The 24735-nt window shown below is 39.7% G+C and overlaps 1 protein-coding gene across 1 annotated transcript in view; it reads left to right on the forward strand.

Annotated features, from left to right (window-relative positions):
• Positions 1-24735, forward strand: part of LOC117510252 (phosphatidylinositol transfer protein beta isoform) — a 64834-nt gene that overhangs the window by 13976 nt on the left and 26123 nt on the right. The window contains exons 2-5 of the mRNA XM_034169892.1: positions 7938-7968; positions 8493-8638; positions 8877-8968; positions 9109-9116. Coding sequence (XP_034025783.1) covers positions 7938-7968; positions 8493-8638; positions 8877-8968; positions 9109-9116 — 277 coding nt within the window. The remainder of the gene's footprint in view (positions 1-7937; positions 7969-8492; positions 8639-8876; positions 8969-9108; positions 9117-24735) is intronic.

Below are 24735 nucleotides of genomic sequence, written 5' to 3' on the forward strand. Positions count from 1 at the left end.
GTCCTTCAGGTGTCTTTTGGCAAACTCCAGGTGGGCTGCCATGTGCCTTCTACTAAGGACTGGCTTCTGTCTGGCCACTCTACCATACAGGCCTGATTGGTGGATTGCTGCAGAGATGGTTGTCCTTCTGGAAGGTTCTCCTCTCTCCATAGAGGAAGGCTGGAGTTCCGACAGAATGACGATCGGGTTCTGGGTCACCTCCCTGACGAAGGCCCTTCTGCCTTGGTCGCTCAGTTTAGACTGGCAGCCAGCTCGAGGAAGAGTACTGGTGAATCCGAATTTCCTCCATTTACGGATGATGGTGGCCACTGTGCTCACTGGGAACTTCAAAGCAGCAGAACTATTTCTGTACCCTTCCTCAGATTTGTGCCTTGAGACAATCTTGTCTCAGAGGTCTGCAGACAATTCCTTTGACTTCATGCTTGGTTTGTGCTCTGACATGCACTGTCAACTGTGGGACCTTATATGTAGACAGGTGTGTGTCTTTCCGAACCATGTCCAGTCAACTGAATTTACCCCTGGCGGACTCGAGTTAAGCTGTAGAAACATGTCAAGGATGATCAGTGGAAACGAGATGCACCTGAGCTCAATTTTGAGCTTTATGGCAAAGGTTGTGAATATTTAGAGTATGTACATGTGATTTCTTTTTATTGTTAATAAACTTGCAAAAATTTCATAAAGCTTTTTTCACATTGTCATTATGGGGTATTGTGTGCAGAATTTTGAGGAAAAAGTTAATTTAATCCATTTTGGAATAAGGCTATAACATAACAAAATGTGAAAAAGTGCAGATGCACTTTCCAGATGCACTGTATGTACACTTTAGTGTGCTGATAGCTTGAGTCATTGGGATCCTTATGGACATATTTAAAGTATGTTGCACGTTTAACTGAATATTCACATTTATTTTTCCATGCTGCTTAATTCATGGGCAGCTGCGCTGTGGCTGTAAATGGCTCAACTGTCGACCAACCCATATCAGGGCTCCAGGCCAACTTTTTTAGTAGGAGCACTGAAAATTGAAGGAGTAGTACAAGTAGAAAATTTATGGACACAAACCTTAAATTGTCCTGCTACGTAATTATTCACCCCCCACACACACACACACTTTAAATGCATTACTGATAAATACTTTGTTAATAAATGACCTTCTTCAGCCATCTCTGTTGGAAACATTTCCTTGTGATCACCATTAACATAATTAGTCATTATTTAAATGTGAAAATCAATAACTTGGTCAATAAAAACACTGGTATTGAGGCATTGAGCATTCTCTTTATGAAGTGATACTTTAACTGAACCAACAAAGGTAGAAAATATTATTCTTGGTGTTTCTCAACTGTTATTAAACCTAGGTTGCGTGACATTTTAACAGGTTCCTTGTCATATTTTGATGGAGTTTAATCTGTTCCACTCTCACGGTCTCATTTTGTTGTTCTGCTCTTAAAGTGAGAATCACACATGCTGCATTCTGTATGTGTCAGTTTTATCTGCACAAATTTTCATATCTGCAGACTAGAGCTGCCACAAACGATTATTTTGATATTTGACTAGTCAACGATTATTTTTGCGATTAGTTGACTAGTCGGCTCATACGTAAATTGCAGCTTATCGCATTTTATCGATACCATTATCGATTCCACTTATCAATTCCCTTATCGATACCTCCAGGTTTTCTATGTCAACAATATTTTATTGAGTCTTAAAGTAAATAAATATGAAATTGGTCACTGGATCCTTGATCTCTGGACATGGATAGAAAAAAATCTGTAGTTTTTGTCAAAAGCATTTCCTTTAAGACATTAACAGCATGGATGTCTCTCCATACATCTGAGCTGAGCTCAGCTGGCTGCTGGAGTCTGCAGGTCTGCAGCCATACAGTCTTGGGCTGCTGCACGTCAGCCAGGACATCTCATTTTGGGTGTACAAAAAACACATTTTGATCAATTGCAGTTCATTGTTTGTATTAAGTTTGGAAAGAGGTATCGTTTGATTTAAATAGCGATTCGCTTTGAAGTTATTAATTCCATGCAGAGTCTATCTTTCTAACTTGACTCGGCGGCGCAGCGTTTGGAGCAACGGAATGCAGGATGATTCTCCTTTCTTTCTCGCAACAAGGCAGGAGTCCCAGTTAGTCACTTTAATCTGCACAAAAGTGACTCATGATTGACATTTTGTAATGGCTTTGAGATGGGTTAAGAAGCAGAGTTGCCGCTTCTGAAGAGCGAAGCAAAGATCGAAGCACTGCACTGCATTGGTTCTGTTGTGTGGGCCGCTGAAGAGGAGGTACTGCTGGCCCACCACCACCAGATGGCGCCCTGCTTGGAGTGCGGGCTTCAAGCTCGAGAGGGCGCCAGAGCCACTGGGAGTGACAGCTGTCACTCATCCTCAGGACCAGCTGTCACTCATTCATCACCATCACCATAAAGGCTGGACTGCAACTCCACCTCCTCGCCAAGAAATCAGCTACCATTCAGGTACTTTTCTCTGCTGACTCAAAACATTGAGTAATAATCTGAACTTCTTTTGCAGCCGTTATCCTGTGGTGTTTGCCTTATCTGTGGGATTGGCGTTTGGTGTGATCAGCGACGGCTTCGCTTCACACTCCAATCAGATAAGTGGTTAGACAGGAGCTGCACGAGTGTGTGATTGGAGGTGGAGTTCTCCCTCCTTTACTGAACACTGACTGTGGGATTACTGAGTGTGCGAACTCACACTCATCAGGACTGTCTCTGTTTTCTGACAGCAGTACCGGGTCTGACTGCTGAAGACAGCGGCCACCTGGGGCGCAGGGCTTGGCGGCTCCGGTGTTCTTCAGCTCCGTTGGTGGTGGAAGCTGTGTGGGGATCCAGCTCTTCTCTCGCCAGGCGTCTTCTATCGTCGAGCCTGCCCACACGTCACCTGGTGTATGATTGACAGTCCACCATATTGTTATTGTCTGTACGTCGTTGTGCGATTCACAACATTAAATTGTTACTTTTGGCTTATCCATTGTCCGTTCATTACCGCCCCCTGTTGTAGGTCCGTGTCACGACACTTTCACAACAGGTTCAAGGTTCAAAGCAAATGACTCGTTGACTACTAAATTAGTTGTTGACTGTTTCAATAGTTGACGTAGTCGTGACTAGTTGACTAGTCATGGCAACCCTACTGCAGACACAGATTGTAAGCTTTTAGGCCATTCTACATAGGGTGGCAGTTCATTTTTATTCTTGGCTTTCAGATCATTGTGTAACAAGTATTAATTTGCTCTGTGTAGTTAGTGGGCAGCAAATTAATATTTATGTTGTTCACCTGAGTAAATGATGCAGTTGGTGTAAAGGCAGCAATACCCATAGTGTTAAGGAAACACTTGAGGGGACATAAAGTTCATTTCCACAGTATTTTCAACCGCTGTCTGGGGATTGTCACAAATCACACCTTTACAGTGGTGGGCACAGTTCTGCTAATCCGCTAAGCGCTAATTATCGAAGCTGACGTTTTTATTATCGGATTATCTTTTCAGATAATTTTGAAAACCATCAGCGGATTATCTTCCGCTAAATTTTGGTCCAATAATTTTTAGACCGCTAACATATTTTTGCAGGCGTGGTGAACAAAGCTTAACAGTTAAACATTTATCAAAGTCAAAGTCCGCTTTATTGTCAATTCTTCACTTGTACTAGACATACAAGGAATCAAAATTTCATTTCTCACTTTCCCTCGGTGTTGACAGGACAAGACATTTCGACAATAAGGACAATTTAGTAATATTTAGTATTTACAGTGTAGTGTGAGGTAAAAGTGGAAAATGCAGTAGTGCAAACCATTTAGTATTTGTAGCAGCAGCACAATGTTATAAAGTCTGATATCAAAGATTTGAGTATCTACCTGTTAAATGTTTTGTAGTAGATGTACAGTTCTATCCTCTGCAAACAGAGGAGAGCTAGTTCCAGGATAAACCGCTCTGTCCTCTGCAAGCAAAGGACCACTGGTCGCAGAAAAGAAAGTAAACAAAAGAGAAAAAAAAACAATTTCTTTTGACCCCAATACTGATTCGCTGGCAATATCACCCAAGTCACCCAGAGGCATACAGTTTTAACTTATGATTAAAATTTAAACCAGACTAATTTTGGACAAGTTATTTATATTAACATCACATCTCAAGTTTTATAAAGTGAAAATATCAGATATATGTTTCAGTTTTAAAGTAATGCACTAGTTGTGAAGGCTTTAGTGTGGACATGCTGTCTCCACACAGTGCATAATGGGTAATATCAGTACATTCACAACAGGAGAAATGCATTTGAGATGCTCTGATCAGGCTCCACACGGACAACAGCATTAAACCCTTTGTATATTGTGCCTAAAACACTTGTGAATACATTCTCTTGGTTTATAGACATTGTTATTGTGTTTGTTTTGTGTAACAAGTCCAGAAGAAGCTCAGGTTGCTTCTCCATTATTTTCAGTTGGAATCATTGTGAGCTGCATTCGCTTCCTGTTTGCTTTTTAACATCCTGCTTATGTCAAACACTGTCTGTCCTCTTTGTTCCAGTATATAAGATGTCTGAAATTCGGTTTGAGTTTATTAACTTCCACGCAGCTTAAACGTAGCAGACACGGATTATTTATTTGGAATATTTGTTTTGGCAAGTTTTCACGGTCTCTACTGCCGTCTACTGGCCAGTAGTGTTCATGGCAGTATTTGCCCTAAATATTGAGATCTGCACGCCAGAGAGTTGCTGCAGCCTCTTGCTGCAGCGGATGAAAAGGAATAAAAATGTACATTTTAGTTGTATAATGTTCATTTACAATTGTCGTCATGTTTTCTCTGTGTGCTGTTTAAACCGCAGCAACTCTCTGGCGTGTTTGTTACAAAACTTCAGAATTAGTGTCATTATTTAAAATTAAAAGATGTGTTATATTTTAACTTTGTACAAATGACAGAATTGACATTAATGGAGAAACGGTTGATAACAGTCGCTGCAGGGTCTGTAATCAACGTAGGGAAATGATAATTTTCCCAACAAACACCCTCAAAAACAACGGCTGCTCTGAACGACCGATAAGGGAATCGTTAAGCAAAAAGGCTATTGATATCGGTGGATCGAATAATTTCTTAACGATACTTGAAAAGAACCGGTTCTCGATACCCAACCCTAGCCCACCATTGCACCTTTGTGAGCCATCACAGTTCTGACGGCAACATTAAGATCCACACTTCATGTTAATAACTCTCAGATAAATTTATTCCATAAAACCCACAATCTGTTGGCTGTGGCAAATACTACAAAAGTGACTTACAAGTGAGGAATCAATCATCTGTTACTATTTTTATTTACACAGTTGTAAAATTTTAATACTTTGCTGTCTATGTGGGCAAAATTGTTGGTATCCCTGTATTTTATGTACACCTTTTTTAATGTCAAATAAATGCAAACAAAGCAATTTTATTTCATCAAAATATTTAAAAAAATGTCCAAAGTTATTTGGCAACAAGAACAAAATAAAATGCTTTCATAAAGGGAAACCAATGTATGCTGTAATTATTGGGACATTATGATAAATTTACAGTAAATCATCACTTTTACAGCCAGTTGTCTTTCGACAAGTCAGGGGATATATGCATGAACATCTCCAAGTCACTATGTCTTGGACTTTATTTACACCAATTATGCAGAAATACAAATCGTATGCTAAATCTGTGTGAAGATGTTTCTCAAAAACTATGGGAACGTGTAAGAAGGATACGAGTGAGGAAAGCCACAGCTTCATGGTGGAGTGGCACAGAGAAGGATTTTCTTAAAAATATGTGAAATTTCAGCTACAGTTTGCCAGAATGTACATGAGATTAGACAGAACTTTATTAATCCCTTGGGAAGACTCCTTCAGGCAAACTGAGGTTCCAGCAGCATTGGATAGCAGCACACAGAGTAACAAGCACACAGAGTATTCAAAGTAAAAGTAAGAAACAATTTGTAAAATCTAAATATAAATACCAGAAATACTGCTCATTACTGGTTTACTGGCTACTACTGCTCCTTTCCATCCTGTCTTCCTGTTACTCCTCCTCCCCCTAAATGAGGAGTTATACAGTCTGATGGTCTGAGGGACAATGGAGTTTTTCAGTCTGTTGGTCCTGCACTTGGGAAGGAGCAGTCTGTGGCTGAAGAAGCATCCTCTGGTTGCTGATATGCAGAGGGTGACTGGCATCGTCCATAATGTCCAGTGTTTTCTTCTCTGCCACCATCACCAGAGAGTCCAGCTTCATGCCAACCACAGAGCCAGCCTACCCCGATCAGTTTGAACAGCCTGGATGTGTCCTCCTTGGATGTGCTGTGGGTTGTCCAGTCCAGTTTGCTGCATGAATCCATAGCCTCCACTTCAACTCCCTCAGTCAGAACTGGTCTCAATCTGGACTTCCCAAAGTCATTGAGCAGCTCCTTTGTCTTCAAGGTGTTGAGCTGTAGAAGGTTTGTGTGGCACCGGGCAGAAAAGTTTGCGAGATTCAAGTCTGGATTTGATCTGTTTTGTTGTATGAAAATCCTTCTGTTTTTTCACTATGAGGCTGTGACTGGTGGTGAAACAGACAAAAGCTGAACTATGCACAATTTTTCCAGTCGCAGCCATGGATGAATATCACTTCTTCAGTGTTGCCTTGGTGGCTTTCCTCACTCGTCTCCTTCTTGTGTGGTCACTCAGTTTTGAAAACTGCCTCCTGACAGATTTACCGTACAGTATCATATAGTTTGTATTTCTTAAGATTGATGGAAATGAAGTCCAAGATGTGTTCATGTATCCACCCCTGACTTGTCTAAAGAAAACTGGCTGTAAAAGTGATGATTTACTGTTAATTATTGTGGCAATAATTGTGTCCAACATACATTTTATGCCAGGATTTTTTTTTTTTTTTTTTTCACTTTATGAAAGCATTTTGTTTTGTTCTGGATGCCAAATCACTTGGACATCTTCTTAAAATATTTTCATAAAAAATGCTTTGTTTGCATTATTTCTGACCATATATTAAAATGTGGACATGTTGAACTTCTATCGTAGGTCTTACAGATGGTTTTCTTTCAGAAAACAATGCTTTCTTCAGAGCTTAACCATTATCCCTGAGTTCAGCAGATGCAACTTTTAGTTCTCCTATTGCTGACATCTGTAGTGTCTGACTTTTTAGTAATAATTTTCCTCAGGAGGTACAACCCTGCTGGGCTTCCTGTTCTTACCAGCAAAAAGGGTTTTTTTCATTGCATGCATGTTGTTCCCCGTTCATGAGCCAGTACACTATTGAAAGAGTTTGAAAGAAGGCAAACTCTTACCCGAGTTCTCACACTGTGCTCTTCATTGTGCAAAGCCATTTCAAACTATCTTTCTGTTTTTACTTTAGTCAGAGCAAAATGCACAAATTTATTTAATACACAGCCCTCTGCTTTAAAACTCAGTCAAGTAAAAATCCTTAAATCAGAATGTCCTTTGTGTGAACAGTATAATTTGTAAAATAAAGAACAAAAGTCTGGACTTGGTTGAGCAGGTTTTTCCAAACCACACCCAAGTTGGCCACACAGAAATCAAATCTTACTTGTCACAGAAAGTCATTGCTGTTTCACCGAACTTTGAGTTATTCTCTCTTTAATTCCTAACAGCCGGTCTTGGAGCATCCATAGTATTATATCTACTGCTTAATTTAGTGTGCGTTCAGAGTGTAATGCTCAAAAGTTTCCCGTAATGTGAGCCGTGATAGTTGTGTGAAAGGATGTGTGTATCTGATGCAAGGCAGATGTATTAAGCTTAATTGTATTTTTCTGGTCATGGTATATGGGGGGGGGGATTGCAGGCTGGGTGCCTATATTTTGTCTGTCTCCAAACTTTCTACAGTTAGGAACGGTTTCATATTGAAGTACGTATTTATTTATTGTTTTATGTTCTCTAACTTCTAATGCTTTGTTTTGCAGCCGTGTGGTTTTGCCCATTACTGTTGAAGAGGTGAGTAACCACAGCTTTATGTTCAAATATGGTAAATTTTAAAATACATGAGCACAGTATCCTTACATTCCACCAGGTCCGTAAATATTTGGATGTATTTTTTTGTTTGAGAATCTTGCCTATTTACACCACAACAATGAAGTTGAAAGTAAATTGTCAAGATGTACTTGTACAGCAGGCTATTGGTTCTACTTAAAACTGTACAAATGTGAAAAGAGAGCTTTTCTGAGGCACAAATAGTACTGTGGCTCATAGTCAGTTCTCACTGCACAAAAGTAATTACTACAGATTTACTGCAAATATTTGTGCACCTTAAGTAATTTAAATCTATTGTGACAGTGTATATACAATGTTAATGTGGTTTCAAGGGTCACATCCTGCTGTACAAATGTTTGTTTTTCCATATATCCAGAACATGTTGGCACACAAAATATGACTTATCAGCTAGTTTAGATGAATTAGTATTTCTTCTTATGTCAGTTTGTTGTTTTCTGTGTTTTTAACTTTGTTCATTTGTCTTGCAGTATCAAGTGGGACAGTTGTACTCCGTGGCTGAAGCCAGTAAAAATGAGACAGGCGGAGGTGAGGGTATTGAGGTTTTAAAGAATGAGCCCTATGAAAAAGATGGTGAGAAAGGACAATATACACACAAAATCTACCACCTAAAGAGGTATGTATATGTGCCCATTTGCTTGTTTTAGGTTGTCTCCATGTAATTTCCCCATGTAATAGCACTGTGCTACCACCTAGTGGCAGTGTTGTCTAATGTTACATGAAGATGTGTATTTTTTTTTCTTCCTTTCCTTTTCCTGAATCGTGCACATTACTTGAATAAGTGGAGCAATGTGTCCTCTTCATTATTCCCTGTCTGCACATTTGCTGATTCTTTCCCATGCCCCCTCCTGCAGTCGAGTCCCTGGTTTTGTCAAGCTTGTGGCACCTGAAGGTTCTTTGGTGTTTCATGAAAAAGCCTGGAATGCTTATCCTTACTGCAGAACAAGTGAGTCCCTCTTCACTTGACTCCACCTTTCGTTTGCCTTATCCTCTTACCCTGTTATTGTTCTGTATACACAGATGTGTTTCATGACCATGTTTCTCTCCCCCACCCTTGTTTTTCTCTAATCTGAAACCTGGATACAGTAGTGACAGTAAGTAGCCTTATTACATAGCTTTTGTATTGCTGCTTGTGACCTAGGGCTGAAAGATTCAAATAAATTTTCAACTTGTAATAATTTTCAACAACACTCTAAATGCTATTTGTTAGCGTTATTTCCAATCAGTGAAATTCCAGGTTTCCAATGTTCATCACAGTTTACAGATGCATTTTTGGCGAGCCTAATCACATATGCTGAATGGGCCTGAGAAACATAATGCAGCTGGTTGTTCTGGTCCTTCATGAATTGTTTATTTTCTTACCAGCCAGAGGAAAGTCGACCCTCCAAAGCCCTGTTCGGATGACATTCATTTCACATGGGGAGGTGGGCTAAAGTAATTATTACCAGAGATTCTCAGTGGTTTTAGTCCTGTTCAGTTGCTGCTAGTTTTTTTTTTTTTTTTTTTTTTTTGCTGCAGACTACTTGCTCCCATGGTAGTAAAGATTCAGTGATTTTTTACCTTCTGTAAAACAGTCTGTAGAAATTATCTCTTTCACTGGGTTCTCCACCTGGGTGGTTGTCATCCAGTACCCAAGGCAGTTCTGTGGCGTTGTGGATGTGGTGAAACATGCTCCCAGTGGGAGTCTTGAGGCACCTCATGATTTGATTATAAATCGATTGTTGATTTGGGTTGATGCATCTTTTTTCTGCACAGGTATATATTTTTTCTCACTGTGACCACTTGTTAATTTTCAAATCAAAGCAGGGTTCTCCCCAGAAATTTTTAGTATAGCGGTGCTGTTGGGAACTATCACCGTGCGCAACGCTTCCACTCGGTGTCCTGTCCGACCTTGTCCTGAAGCCCAAAGACAAAAATGAAAATCTTTTCATACTGTTTCTGGTCTGATTCTGTGCTGAATTGTTGATTAGTTAAATTAATCTAAAATGTTTGTGTTTTGTTGACACACTGTATGTGTGTGCAAATGTGCAATAAACGTATTTTACAGAAAGACAATTTAAAATGTGGGAGATTCCAGACTTTTTTACACTTTTCCCCTGCATAGTTTTCAATTTGAAAAGTTTGAATTCCCAAGTCGCAATATCACCAGGCTGGGGACATTCACTTCAGAGTGTTAAAATCTTACCTTGTCCTTGTGATTCAGATTTTGATACCTGTCTATACTGTCAAAAAATGGAAAAACAAAAGGTCCAGCTTTCCTCTCCAAGTCAGCAGGTGCATTTCTGGAAAACGTCTAATTACTCTGAATTTTACTCTGCATTTGTCGTCATTTCTCAGCACGTGATGTACATTTTAGGAAAAGCAGAAACATCAGGCTGACACAGTGAGGAAACGAACACTGCTTCATCCGATAACGAAGCTTGTGAGCTTTCATTTGAAAGTAAAGGTTCGGATGTACAGAGAGACAGGAGGTGACACACTTCACCCCAAAACTCTTAATTTTTCAGAGTCTGTTGGGTTTTGGATTCTAACGTGTGGTGTCGCCGCCATTTGTGTCGCTGGACATTATTTTAGTCCTGCCGTGTGCATGCACACGGAGTGCCTCCATGATGCTGTTTTGTACAGGCTGGACACACAGATGGATTTTTTTTTTTTTTTACATTGGGAAAAAGTCGGAATGCGTTATTTTCTGGAGATAATGGACTTTCTATCTAACCGTGAGAGAACTTTGTGATGAACTCCGCAAAACTGGCTGACAATCGATCGCGATCCGTGCGTGGGGACTCCTCTGGCGGAGCGGACTTTGGAAATCACAAGTGGATGACTGTTTTTCCTTCTCAGTGGAGCTGGTAGGGTTTATTTTTGTTTTACTTTGAGTGTCTGTCTTGATGTGAGACTGTTCTGTAACGGAGCAGCGCACACCACTCAGTGGAAAGTGGTTCCTTTTACCGTGACTGCATCAAAATGAACAGTTATCACTTAAAAAGCGAGTCATAACACCACATCACACTAATTAATCTGTGGTTCAATTTTTAACATTAGCGGCATTCAAGTGCACAGTTTCCTCTAAGAGCACTTGGAAATGTTATGATTTCAGTGCAACATGTCCTTTAAAACATAGAAGAATGGAAATAATGCATGCAGCTATCCAGCCCCAAAATCTCAAAATGTGTCACGGTACCTGAATAATTTTGAATTCTGTTCTGCCGTTTTTTTCATAAAAGCCTCCCTGTTCACTGTCACAGAGGCTGCAGTATCGTTCTTAGCCTCTGATCTGATCGATCCCACAGCAGACAGCTTTGATCGAGTCGGCTGTTCACCTGCCTCCGTGACGCTCGGCACCGGTGTGCCTCCTCCTCAGACGGCCCGGCAATCGCTGCGTCCCCGCCAAGACAAAACAAAAAAATGCAGAGATCTGGCTTCGTGTAAGGCTTGTTTTGTCATGGTTTGTGTCATCTGGATGTAACCAGGATAAAATAAAGAGCTGAAGTTGTTTATGTGAAATTTCCAGCAAAAGCGGGTTTGTGTGCCGTTAGATTACCACAAAGTCTCCTTCTAAAACATCATGAGATGACACTACACTATAGCGGTACTAGATGGCAGTATGACAGCGTGGTGCCGTTGTACCATTGTCTGGGGAGAAACCTGTAAAGTATTTGTCATCTTGTTTTGGCTGCTTCCATTAGAGGTTGTCACAGCAGGTCAGTCATTTCCATCTTTCTTATACCTTCAGCAGTGCAGTAAGGTCACGTTTGACTTTTTATTTTTATTTATTTATTTATTTATTTTTAATTATTCTCGCCTCAGACAAATTTGAAGAACTAAGCTCCGTTGCTCAAACTGGGTGTTTGTATATATCCAAAATTGAGGAATTTCCGATTGAGTGGCAGGCATTGACATTAAGCTTTTTATTGTACTTGTCCATAGGACAAGTAACCCTGGCAGTTTACTTGTCCTATAGGAAAAGCTGGTTGTCCGGACAAGCGAGTGCCACAGGCACGAGCCGCGTGAAATGTGCCGAAGGCACGCGATACATACGCCAATGGAGCGTGTCACCTAGGGGTGTCTGGGGGCATGCTACTGTGAAAGTCCTGAAATTACACTTTTTCATAAATTGCTTCTCTCCTGTGTGGGTGGTAAAACTCAATTTCCAAAAAACTAATTTTATTACATATTGCATGCATAGCCTCTAGCCTTTTAATCTGTTAACCAAGACATAGCTCATAATGTTTCTCTCCTGCGATTGTTCATAATTGGGGAAAAAATTTAAATAATTGGTAAATGCTAATATGCATCTGCTTCTCTCCTGTGTTTTCTGAATTCATCAGTGTTCAATGCATGATCATTTGCCAGTACGTTTTTTGATAAAGCAAATCAAATTCTTTTATTTCAACATTTAAAAATGACTTACTGGTCTGCAATTGAAGGAAAATCCCGACAGACATGGCAGTATATCGTGTTGTCCTCTTCCTTGTGCCCCAGCCACAGATAATCCTGTGTCCAGCTACTCACAAACTTCCTCTCTCTTCCTTTCTCTTCATACTTCTTCTTTGAAGGTTCTACACTTGCAGGGGTTGATGCTTTGCGTTTGACTGGTGTTTTCCCTGGTATCTGGCCCGGTTTCGGAGGTTTTAGAAAATGCATTCTGTTCAATATATTCTTCAAAAGGCATGTTAATGCGATGTTCATTATCTAATGTTTCCCGCCACAGCATCTTGCAAGAAGATGCTACGAACGCACACTCCATACAGTGGTCTCGTGCACACATGATACAGGGTTCTCCCCAGAAATTTTTAGGATAGCGGTGCTGTTGGCAATTATCGCCCGAGGCGGTGCGCGTTGCGAGTCATTTTGACTGGTTTTAGATGCATTGAAAGCAAGAATAATAGACAAATTTACACTTATGTTGTAATATCAAAGTTCTTTTTTTGTATTCTGTCTGTTAAAAAAATAAATAACATTGAAAAGTTTAAAAACACATTAATATTTGATGGACATAACATTTGCGCTCTTCTTTAAAAATGACACACTGTACCTTTAATTCAGTAACAGTCCAGGCAGAGTTTTTCTGTCATGTTGCCAGTTTAGCTTTTTTTTTTTTTTCAACATTTTTGAGTGGAATTGCATACTTATAAAAAAAAAATAAATCAATATAACCCCTAATTGTCTTGTTTGAACAAGAGCTAAATCTGGACTGATTTGATTGTCGAATCAGAATCAGATTTATTGCCAAGTAAGTTCTCACATACAAGTAATTTGATCTGGTCTCATTGGTGCATAAACAACAATAATAAAAAGAAAATGAAAAAAATAATTTTGGAAGAAGTAAAGGAGTAAATCTGCTCTTTTAAAGATGAATCCTGGATGAAAAAAACTTTCTAAATCAGTTTTTCACACCTTACTGTTTCACTGAGGCTGTGTGGTGAAGATGATCGTTTATTAAAATTGTTTCGCTGCTTTTTTACGTCTAATAACACTTTTTCCTTCTCTCTCTCTCTCTGTCTCTCTCTGTCTCTGTGTGTGTGGGAATGAGAGACTCTTCACTCTCACACCATATTTGAGCAAATTTTGGAAACATGAAGGCTTTCAACTGGAAAAAAAGCCTATAAATGAATTTCTGGAGCTATACAAGCAGAAGGAGCTTGTTTTATGTGAAGACTTTGACTGAGTTTTTTTCCGCTGCAGCGTTGCTCGGCTCTCTGTCTGCGGGGGAGCAGCCAGTGCAGCACAAACAGCCTGGCTGGATTTTAGAAAAACTACCTGATAGCAGAGCAGAGGGTGACGGCGCTGTCAGAACACTGTGGCGCGGCGTCGTCGTTCCATTGTCTGGGGAGTATGAAGGGTCAAAGTGATCAAAATTAATTGAAATATTGAATGTGGTAAATATGAACGCAGTAAAACATAGACTGTGGTAAAAATGAAAGCAGTAAAACTTTGAATGTGGTGAAAAAGAAAGCAGTAAAACAATTAATGTGGTTAAAAGTGAAAGCAGTAAATATTGAATGTGGTTAAAAAATCAAAAGGGTAAAACTGGACCTGATAAAAATGGAAAGTGTGAAGTACTAAACATGAAAATGAGTGACGTAAAAAAACATCTGATTAATATTGCCCCATTTGAAAATTAGAATCGTTAAATTTGGATGCCATTAAAATCACATTATGGTAAATATTAATCTTACAAATATTATGTCTTAAAAATATAACATTAGCTAATTTAATTCACTGCCTCGATTTTAGTACCGCTACTTTACCCACTTCAATTGTATAATTTGCTGTACTCGATTTAATGTTGAATGTTTTCATTCACTGCCTCAATTTTAGCAGGTCCGCTTTACCGACTTCAGTTTTATCATTCACCGCGTCAACTGTGCAATTTTGCTCACTTCCGCTGGATCGGAATACAGCAGCAGCCACTGTTGCGACAGCGGAAATTTGTAGTCCAGAGCCACTGCGCATGTCACTGACTGCGGGGTGGTGCCATTAGGAGTCGCGGGCGAAGAGCGCCCAAATCTAAAAGCGCTTTTCTACTTCACAAGTAGCTCTACTCGGATCGACTCTATTTGTTTTTTTTTGCTTTTCCATTAGGGTTAGTACCTGGTACCAAGTGCTTTTTTTAGTACCTGCTCAGGAGCTGTTCCAAGCGAGCCAAGCTAAAATGTGACGTCAACAGGCTGCCGGCCACTGATTGGTCAGAGAATGTCGTCACTGGACGAGTCATGAGCGCGTCGTCCGAGACGAGAATCAAACCCGCCATTTTTAAATAGTCACAGCAGTGTTACAGAAACCGGGTTTTTCTTTCGTTTCACGGCGAGTTTTTTTTTTTTTTTTTTACTTGCACTGGTCCGTGGATGAGTTGCGGACGTTTGTGTTTGGTGGCGGAGGAGAAAATACAGAGAGGTGGATGAAGCGACCTGAAATGAGAAAATCTCCCAGTCTTTGGCAGCACCCGGCTCACCGGATATTACAGCAACGCAGAGAACAGCTGAAAAAGCATAAAAGTGATTACAGTACCACAACGACCGGAGTAGGTCAGACTGTAAGGGCTGGAAACTGTTCGACCGAAGGAACGCTGTTTACGGACACCGACCGGTGAGCACCCGGAGGCAGGATGACCACGACTTGGCCGCGGCTTTGTTGGAAGCGACGGATGGTAAGTGTTTTTGTGACTTTGTCTGTAGTCTGCTTGAAAGCACCGTTTAACGTTACTTATCCCATTGGCGGGAAGCACACTTTAACAACGATTTTGAGTCTAAACTTGTGTTAAAGTAACATCGTTGTCTCGTGTATGCAGACACAGTGAGCTAGCTAACTTTGTGCTCCGCTTTAAAGTATTAACTTCTGACAGAAAAACACCTCAAGTCAGCATGACAACAAACGTTCACATCTAATTTAGTGCCATTACTGTATTTTTTTTAACATGTCGTGATTTTGTGTTTTTGTTGAAGAATCCAGTTCCATAAGCGAGGAGGGTTTGAACATCAACGTCCAGCACCACACAGCAACGTGTCATCACTGGTAAGAATGTCTCACATCACGTAGCTTTTAGCTCCAAAATGTACACTCAACAAAAATATAAACGCAACACTTTTGGCTTTGCTCCCATTTTGTATGAGATGAACTCAAAGATCTAAAACTTTTTCCACATACACAATATCACCATTTCCCTCAAATATTGTTCACAAACCAGTTTAAATCTGTGATAGTGAGCACTTCTCCTTTGCTGAGATAATCCATCCCACCTCACAGGTGTGCCATATCAAGATGCTGATTAGACACCATGATTAGTGCACAGGTGTGCCTTAGACTGCCCACAATAAAAGGCCACTCTGAAAGGTGCAGTTTTATCACACAGCACAATGCCACAGATGTCGCAAGATTTGAGGGAGCGTGCAATTGGCATGCTGACAGCAGGAATGTCAACCAGAGCTGTTGCTCGTGTATTGAATGTTCATTTCTCTACCATAAGCCGTCTCCAAAGGCGTTTCAGAGAATTTGGCAGTACATCCAACCAGCCTCACAACTGCAGACCACGTGTAACCACACCAGCCCAGGACCTCCACATCCAGCATGTTCACCTCCAAGATCGTCTGAGACCAGCCACTCGGACAGCTGCTGGAACAATCGGTTTGCATAACCAAAGAATTTCTGCACAAACTGTCAGAAACCATCTCAGGGAAGCTCATCTGCATGCTCGTCGTCCTCATTGGGGTCTCGACCTGACTCCAGTTCGTCGTCGTAACCGACTTGAGTGGGCAAATGCTCACATTTGCTGGCGTTTGGCACGTTGGAGAGGTGTTCTCTTCACGGATGATGCGAAGGAGATGTGTTGCACTGCATGAGGCAAATGGTGGTCCCACCAGATACTGACTGGTATCCCCCCCCAGTAAAACAAAACTGCACCTTTCAGAGTGGCCTTTTATTGTGGGCAGTCTAAGGCACACCTGTGCACTAATCATGGTGTCTAATCAGCATCTTCGTATGGCACACCTGTGAGGTGGGATGGATTATCTCGGCAAAGGAGAAGTGCTCACTATCACAGATTTCGACTGGTTTGTGAACAATATTTGAGGGAAATGGTGATATTGTGTATGTGGAAAAAGTTTTAGATCTTTGAGTTCATCTCATACAAAATGGGAGCAAAACCAAAAGTGTTGCGTTTATATTTTTGTTGAGTATATTTCCCAAATACGGTGTGTGTGTGTGTGTATATATAAATAAATAAATATATATATATATATATATATATATATATATATATATAAATATATATAATTTTTTAAAACTTGCTTTTGTTAATCACTTCCCATTTCTACCTTCATTATTGTCCAGGCAAGAGTAAACGGAGCCTGTTCCAGCAGGAGAATCTGTCCATCCAGCGATGTTGAAGTTGAACTGGGTTCAGTGTGATTGACACATCCGACTGATCCTTGAAGAAGCAACGGAGGTGGAAGCTGCATTTAATCGGGCAATCCTTGACGTGCTGGGCGAGGTTATCCACACGATGCATGACCGGGGCGTGTGTCCTGTGCCCTCACCCCAGGACTATAGACACATGGAACTTTTGTATAGTTTGTGTTGCACAGATTTATGTATTTATTTATTGGGGGGGGGGGGGGGGGGGGATTTGCTCTTTTAGTTGTAGTAAACATTTTGACTTATGTGATTGTATCATAATTTGTCATTTCTGGTTGAGTCAACAGTAAAAAACATTTTGTCATTGACGTTTTGGTACGATGATGGTTCATTTCTAAGAATTTTAATTTGGGATTTGCTACTCCAGAAGACACTGCACATTACACCTGGCTAAATTTTTACAAAGATGCTGGAATAATCATGTCTAAACTGAGATTTTAGCAAATGAAATTCAACATGAAAAGGTTTAGTCACTTCAGTGATAGCACCATTACATCAAGGAATTCTGGCTATACTAGGTTTAGGGTTTGATGTGATGTAACATTTTACCACAAACTATCAGTGGTGGGCACACTTCCGATAATCCGATAACAGATAATTATCGAAGATAATGTTTTCATTATCAGATTATCTTTTTAGATAAATTTAAAAACCATCATCGGACTAATTATCTTCCGACGAATTACCTTCCCATAACTTTTAGACCGATAACTAAGTTATCTAACTAAACTAAGTTGAACAGTGGAAAACATTTTTAAAACTGTTAAAGCTGTTGAGATCTACCTGTTAAAAGTTTCGTAATAGGCATGTTGTTCTACCTTCTGCAAACAGAAACCACTCTATTGTCTGTAAGCAAAGGAGAACTGGTGACCAAAAAAAAAAAAAGTAATTTCCTTTAACACCATACTACTATAATTGCAATGTCACCAAGTCATCCAGAGGCATACATGTTTAACTTATGGTTCAAATTTTAACCACTCATTTTAGACAGGTTATTTAAAATTGTCATGTCTGAAGTTTATAAAGTGAAAATATCAGATATATGTTTTCGTTTTAAAGTAATGTGCTAATTTTTAAGGTTTTGTGAGCACATGCTGTGCCAGGCAGCAATGCATTATGGGTAGCATAAGGTAATCTCAGACGTTCACGACAGGACAAATGCATTTCAGACACTCTGTTCAGGGTCCACAGATAACAGCATTAAACTCTAGTGCCTAAAACTCTCGTGAATATATTCTCTGGGTTTATAGACGTTAGTGTATTTGCGTTTGTTAAATTCCACGCATCTTAAATGTAGCAGACACGGATTATCTGGAATTTTGTTTGACATTTTTTCAAGGCCACTACTGCCATCTACTGGCCAGGAGTGTTCATGGCAGTATTAAACGTCTGGGTACATGGCTGCTCTCAGAGTGTTGGTATTGTCCATTGTCCAGGTGCTTTTTGTGTGCATATATTTGTTAACTTTGTATTCTAAAACTACGGTTAGAAGTAATTCTGACTCCTTATCGGTCCACACGAACGAGGTTGGCTCCATGTTTTTAGTTTTTGTGGAAGTGACGACAAGAGAATAAGGCTCCTGATTGGATAGAATTTTAATCAGTACTGCCACCCAGAGGTTTGGCAGACTAATTACAACACATTTATACGGTTCGATGTGGATGGATTTTTTTTTTTTTTTTAAACGACGTAGTGTGGATGAAGTTTTTCCCCCAAACTGAAAGGGTAAGATATTCGGTTTTACAAATACCCGACAGCGTGTGTACATGGCCTTATGTCTGTGAAAGGCACTATATAAATAAATTTACTTACTTACTTACTAATATTGAGTGCATGTTTTACAACATCATAAGTTTTAAAACATGCAATTGCGATGACACTTCCAGGGCTCTGTAAAAATGCCTGTTTTTACAAATAAAAATGGAATATTTTACAAAAGCACATTTATCTTTAAACCGACACACGTCACATTAACGTGTTGGTTTACATAATGGATTACTGAACCAATCACTGTTTAGCACTTTTACCCAGAATGCTTTGCAGTTTGTGTTTGTTACAAAACCTCAGAATTAGTGCCTTATTCAACATTAAAAGATTTATGTTATTTTGATTTTGTATAAATGACAGAATTGACATTAATGGAGTTATTCTATCAGTATTTTTAAAAAAAAAAAACATAAGTTAGTATGACATTATTTTTCAAGACCTCCGCCTGACCGGAGTGTTGAAATTGATAAGGAGTTGGCCTTATGGCTGCTTTCGATGTCCCTCTGTGGTGGGTGGGAGCGTTGTTGTAAACAAGAGCTTCCAGCAGGGGCAGAATGTTGAAAGAAAAATGATTATGATTAGTAAAAAGTTGATTTTGTGGGTGCTCTCAGGATTTGTCTGCGCTATTTCCTGCAGGGGGCAGCATGCTCAAACATTCTTGGTTATTTTTTAGGTCTTTTACCGCTTTTGATGCTTTCAAAAGCAATCGTGTTAAAAATCAATTTCAGCTCTTTAGTAACTGCAAATGTCCCATAGACAACACTGGAATTTATCGGTTATCTGTAACTTCCGATACATTTTTGGGTGGTTTACTGGTTTATCTTTATCAAAGATAACTTTTCAGTTATCTTATTATCTGTTATCGAATTTAACTTTTTGGTTATCTGTGCCCACCACTGCAAACTATTGTACTGTGGTGTATAATTCTGCTGGATGACTTATACCAAACCAGAAGTAATTTATTCAGATATTTTGCACAACCAGTTTTACTGTCTGTTTACTTCCATTTACATTTATGACCCCATTAAATGTAAAACTTATTTTACTACTTTGCTTAAACGGCTTTTCAAACTGTTAGCATTTAATTTAAATCAGTAAACCTTGGTAACTTTTACAAATGAAATTGATGTTACACAAAAGTGGAGACATTTTAGCAAAAAGTACAAAGGTTTATTCAAAATTCACAGTGAAACATAACTGGTGTATGATGTGTAGGCAAATGACAGGTATCCCATTCCGTGGCATGATTTTTTGCAGCGGTGTCTCTGAAAAAACCTTCTGAAACACACACATACAGCATACAAATTTTATTTAGTGCTGTCAGGTTATTAAAAAATAATTTAATTGATAACAGGGTTTGTGATTAGTTAATCTATATTAATCATTTAATTGCAGGTATATTTAAAAAAAAATCTGTGTTTGGGCATTTAATAATCTGGTAAACAGGGTGTGGGTTATTTCTGTTACACATCAAGCAGGTATTAAGCTGTAAATTGATGTTAAATTGGGAAAAGTGTCTAACTATAATTTGGATGGGTTAAATGCAGACAAATTTCATTGTATTTATGTGTACAATGACAATAAAAGGCTGTATTATAAAGAATGCCTATAAAAACAGAATTATGGGAGTTTGGAAGCTGATTTTGTCTGCACAATATGACTCCTTTAATAATTATGAGATTTCATATTTAAATTTGTCCATTGAACATTAAAATCTGGATGAAAAACAAATCAAACATTTTTAATGCGTTTTAACCTGTTCGAGTTCAGTGACGACCTTAATGGTCATTAAAACTGAATTAACATTTTGTGCATGAACGTCAGTAAACGCACAAACTCCCACGTTTGATTTTTAACAATAGTTATCAAAGCAAGTTACTTCAGTATAAAATGTATTGACATCCAAACCATTTATTGCTCTCAGAAACGTGTCTTCATTTACAGACCAAGTCACTGACGTCTAAACAAAATGGAGCAAAGTGTGACAGGTGCTGTAATTAATTAATCTAAATTAACGCTTTATTTTGACAACCACAATTTTAATACTTAATAGCGACAGCCTGCAATTATTACTTGTTTATGAGCTAACGATTAGCTTACCGTCATGGTTTGTCTGTTCTCATCTTCATATTGTATGAATTCCCAAAGTCTTCTGTACTTTTCAAGCGTGTTTCGTTTCGTCGCCAGCAAATTTCTCTTAAAAACTCACAGAGCAGCAAACACACGGAGTCCGCCATTGTTTATGTTTTTGTTGCGTATGAAACGACGTCATTTCGGCACTCTTCGCCCGTGACTCCCAATGGCGACACCCCGCAGTGGTGAAGTGGGTAAAGTAGCGGTACTAAAATCGAGGCAGTGAATTAAATTAGCCAATGTTAGATTTTTAAGACATAATATTTATAAGATTAATATTTACCATAATGTGATTTTAATGGCATCCAAATTTAACGATTCTAATTTTCAAAGGGGCAATATTAATCAGATGTTGTTGTTTTTTATGTCACTCATTTTCATGTTTAGTACTTCACACCTTCCATTTTTATCAGGTCCAGTTTTACCCTTTTGATTTTTTTAACCACATTCAGTATTTATTGCTTTCACTTTTAACCACATTAATTGTTTTACTGCTTTCATTTTTACCACATTCAAAGTTTTACTGCTTTCATTTTTACCACAATCTATTTTTTACTGCGTTCATATTTACCCCATTTAATATTTCAATTAATTTTGATCACTTTGACCCTTCATAGGGGAGAACCCTGTGTTATCATGTTTTCCAATTGTCCGCTGCGTGGAGAGTGGCAGGAAAAACCGAAGACGCTTTCTTACGAGGTGCGAGAAGAATTTGAAAGTAAAAAAAAAAAAAAAAAGAAATGCCACTTGTCCGGTCGGACAACGATTTAGAGCTACTACATTTTACACTTGTCCCGGACAATCGGACAAGCGTTAATGTCGATGTCGATCTCTCTGCCCAGGAATGTGGCCTGAACCCCAGTTGCTCTGTGTAGATCTGCACGCTGTCGTGGTCTGGTCAATCTCATCATCTGATTAGTCCTCTCTCGGCTCGCCGTCACTCTGAAAAGTCATTGAAAAAAGCTTCTCCCAGCAGGGTGATGGGGTGACTTGTTCTACTGCTGTCCCCCCCCAGCTTGTTTGTGGTTCTGGTAGACGCAAATCTAAGATGGCAATTGCTCAGCTTTTTTGGGCTTTGGAAAAGCCAGTGTGACACGCATAAATACGAGGTCTATTAGAAAAGTATCTGACCTTCTCATTTTTTTCAAAAACCTGATGGATTTGAATCACGTGTGCTTGCATGAGCCAACCTTGAACCTTCGTGCGCATGCGTGAATTTTTTCACGCCTGTCGATTGCATCATTTGCTTGTAAGCAGCCTTTGTGAGAGGATGGTTATATAGTGTGTGTGTGTGTGTGTGTATATATAACCCTAACCCTAACTCTCGGCATTTTTTCTTTGCAAGGAAATGGCGGAACAACTGGAGCAGTGCGACTGCATCAGATTTTGCCAGAAACTGGGCGAAAGCCAGGTGGAAAGCATTCGGATTATTCAGATGGCTTTCGGTGATGATCCTATGGGCATCACACAGATTAAGGAGCGGTACAACCGGTTTAAAGACGGCCGCACAACGGTGGCGAGCGCGCCGTGCTCTGGTCAGCTATCAACATGCTGAAATGACCAGATCATTTCCAAAGTGAAGGCTGTGGTGATGTGGGACTGTCGTGTGACGATCAAAGAAATTGCGTAAGAGGTGGACATCAGCACTTTTTCGGCACATTCCACTGTGACAGAAGATTTTGCCATGAAAAGAGTTGCAGCGAAATTCATCGGCACGAAGCTGATGGTGCAGCAAAAGCGCCTCCGTGTTGAAGTCTCACAGGACATGTTGTGACATGCCCACCTCTTCCACCATTCGGAAGATTCAGACAACTTTCGGTGGCTTTTCAGTCGTGTGACTATCCGAGAAATTGTGGACGAGGTTTAATTGTGATTCAGCGCGACATACAGCGACCGTGTAATATTTTGAGCTCGGATCCTCACAGCTGTTTGACTGCTGCGAGACACGTAGCAGACAGGATTTTCGGGTTTACAAACATTTTTGACCATATGACTTTACTAACTAAAAAGCAAGTCCGTCCCTTCGGCTGCTCCCTTGTTTGCACTCGGGGTCGCCACAGCAAATCCAAGGTGGGTCTGCATGTTGAATTGGCACAGGTTTTACGCCGGATGCCCTTCCTGACGCAACTCCACATTACATGGACAAATGTGTCAGGGATGGGATTTGAACCCGAAACCTTCTGCACTGAAACCAAGCGCATTAACCACTTGGCCACCACCCCTTTGACTTTACTAACTATGCCAGCAAAAAAAAAAAAAAAAAAAATTTGCGGAACTAAATTTAGCGGATGCCAATTGGTCCACTGGAGGTATTTGAAGGTACAGTAGTGTTCAGAATAATAGTAGTCCTATGTGACTAAAAAGATTAATCCAGGTTTTGAGTATATTTCTTATTGTTACATGGGAAACAAGGTACCAGTAGATTCAGTAGAGTCTCACAAATCCAACAAGACCAAGCATTCATGATATGCACACTCTTAAGACTATAAAATTGGGCTATTAGTAAAAAAAAAAAGTGGAAAAGCGGGTGTTCACAATAATAGTAGTGTGGCATTCAGTCAGTGAGTTTGTCAATTTTGTGGAACAAACAGGTGTGAATCAGGTGTCCCCTATTTAAGGATGAAGCCAGCACCTGTTGAACATGCTTTTCTCTTTGAAAGACTGAGGAAAATGGGATGTTCAAGACATTGTTCAGAACAACAGCATAGTGTGATTAAAAAGTTGATTGGAGAGGGGTAAACTTATACACAGGTGCAAAAAATTATAGACTGTTCATCTACAATGATCTCCAATGCTTTAAAATGGACAAAAAAAACAGAGACGAGTGGAAGAAAACGGAAAACAACCATCAGAATGGATAGAAGAATAACCAGGATGGCAAAGGCTCACCCAGTGATCAGCTCCAGGATGAACAAAGACAGTCTGGAGTTACCTGTAAGTGCTGTGACAGTTAGAAGACACCTGTGTGAAGCTAATTTATTTGCAAGAATCCCCCGCAAAGTCCCTCTGTTAAATAAAAGATGTGCAGAAGAGGTTACAATTTGCCAAAAAACACATCAACTGGCCTAAAGAGAAATGGAGGAATATTTTGTGGACTGATGAGAGTAAAATTGTTCTTTTTGGGTCCAAGGGCCGCAGACAGTTTGTGAGACGACCCCCAAACTCTGAATTCAAGCCACAGTTCACAGTGAAGACAGTGAAGCATGGTGGTGCAAGCATCATGATATGGGCATATGTCTCCTACTATGGTGTTGGGCCTCTATATCGCATATCAGGTATCATGGATCAGTTTGGATATGTCAAAATAATTGAAGAGGTCATGTTGCCTTATGCTGAAGAGGACATGCCCTTGAAATGGGTCTTTCAACAAGACAATGACCCCAAGCACACTGGTAAACGAGCAAAATCTTGGTTCCAAACCAACAAAATTGTTTTGGAGTGGCCTGCCCAATCCCCGGACCTAAATCCAATTGAGAACTTATGGGATGACATCAAAAAAGCTGTTTCTGAAGCAAAACCAATAAATGTGAATGAATTGTGGAATGTTGTTAAAGAATCTTGGAGTGGAATAACAGCTGAAAGGTGCCACAAGTTGGTTGACTCCATGCCTCGCAGATATGAAGAAATATGAAAAACTGGTTATACATCTAAATACTAGTTTAGTGATTTACAGGATTGCTAAAAAAAAAAAGCAGTTTGAACATAATAGCTTTGAGTTTGTAGCGTCAACAGCAGATGGTACTATTATTGTGAACACCCCCCTTTCTACTTTTTTTTTTTTACTAATAGCCCAATTTCATAGCCTTAAGAGTGTGCATATCATGAATGCTTGGTCTAGTTGGATTTGTGAGAATCTACTGAATCTACTGGTACCTTGTTTCCCATGTAACAATAAGAAAT

The sequence above is a fragment of the Thalassophryne amazonica genome, chromosome 5, assembly GCF_902500255.1.
Source record: "Thalassophryne amazonica chromosome 5, fThaAma1.1, whole genome shotgun sequence".
NCBI classification, from domain to species: Eukaryota; Metazoa; Chordata; class Actinopteri; order Batrachoidiformes; family Batrachoididae; genus Thalassophryne; species Thalassophryne amazonica.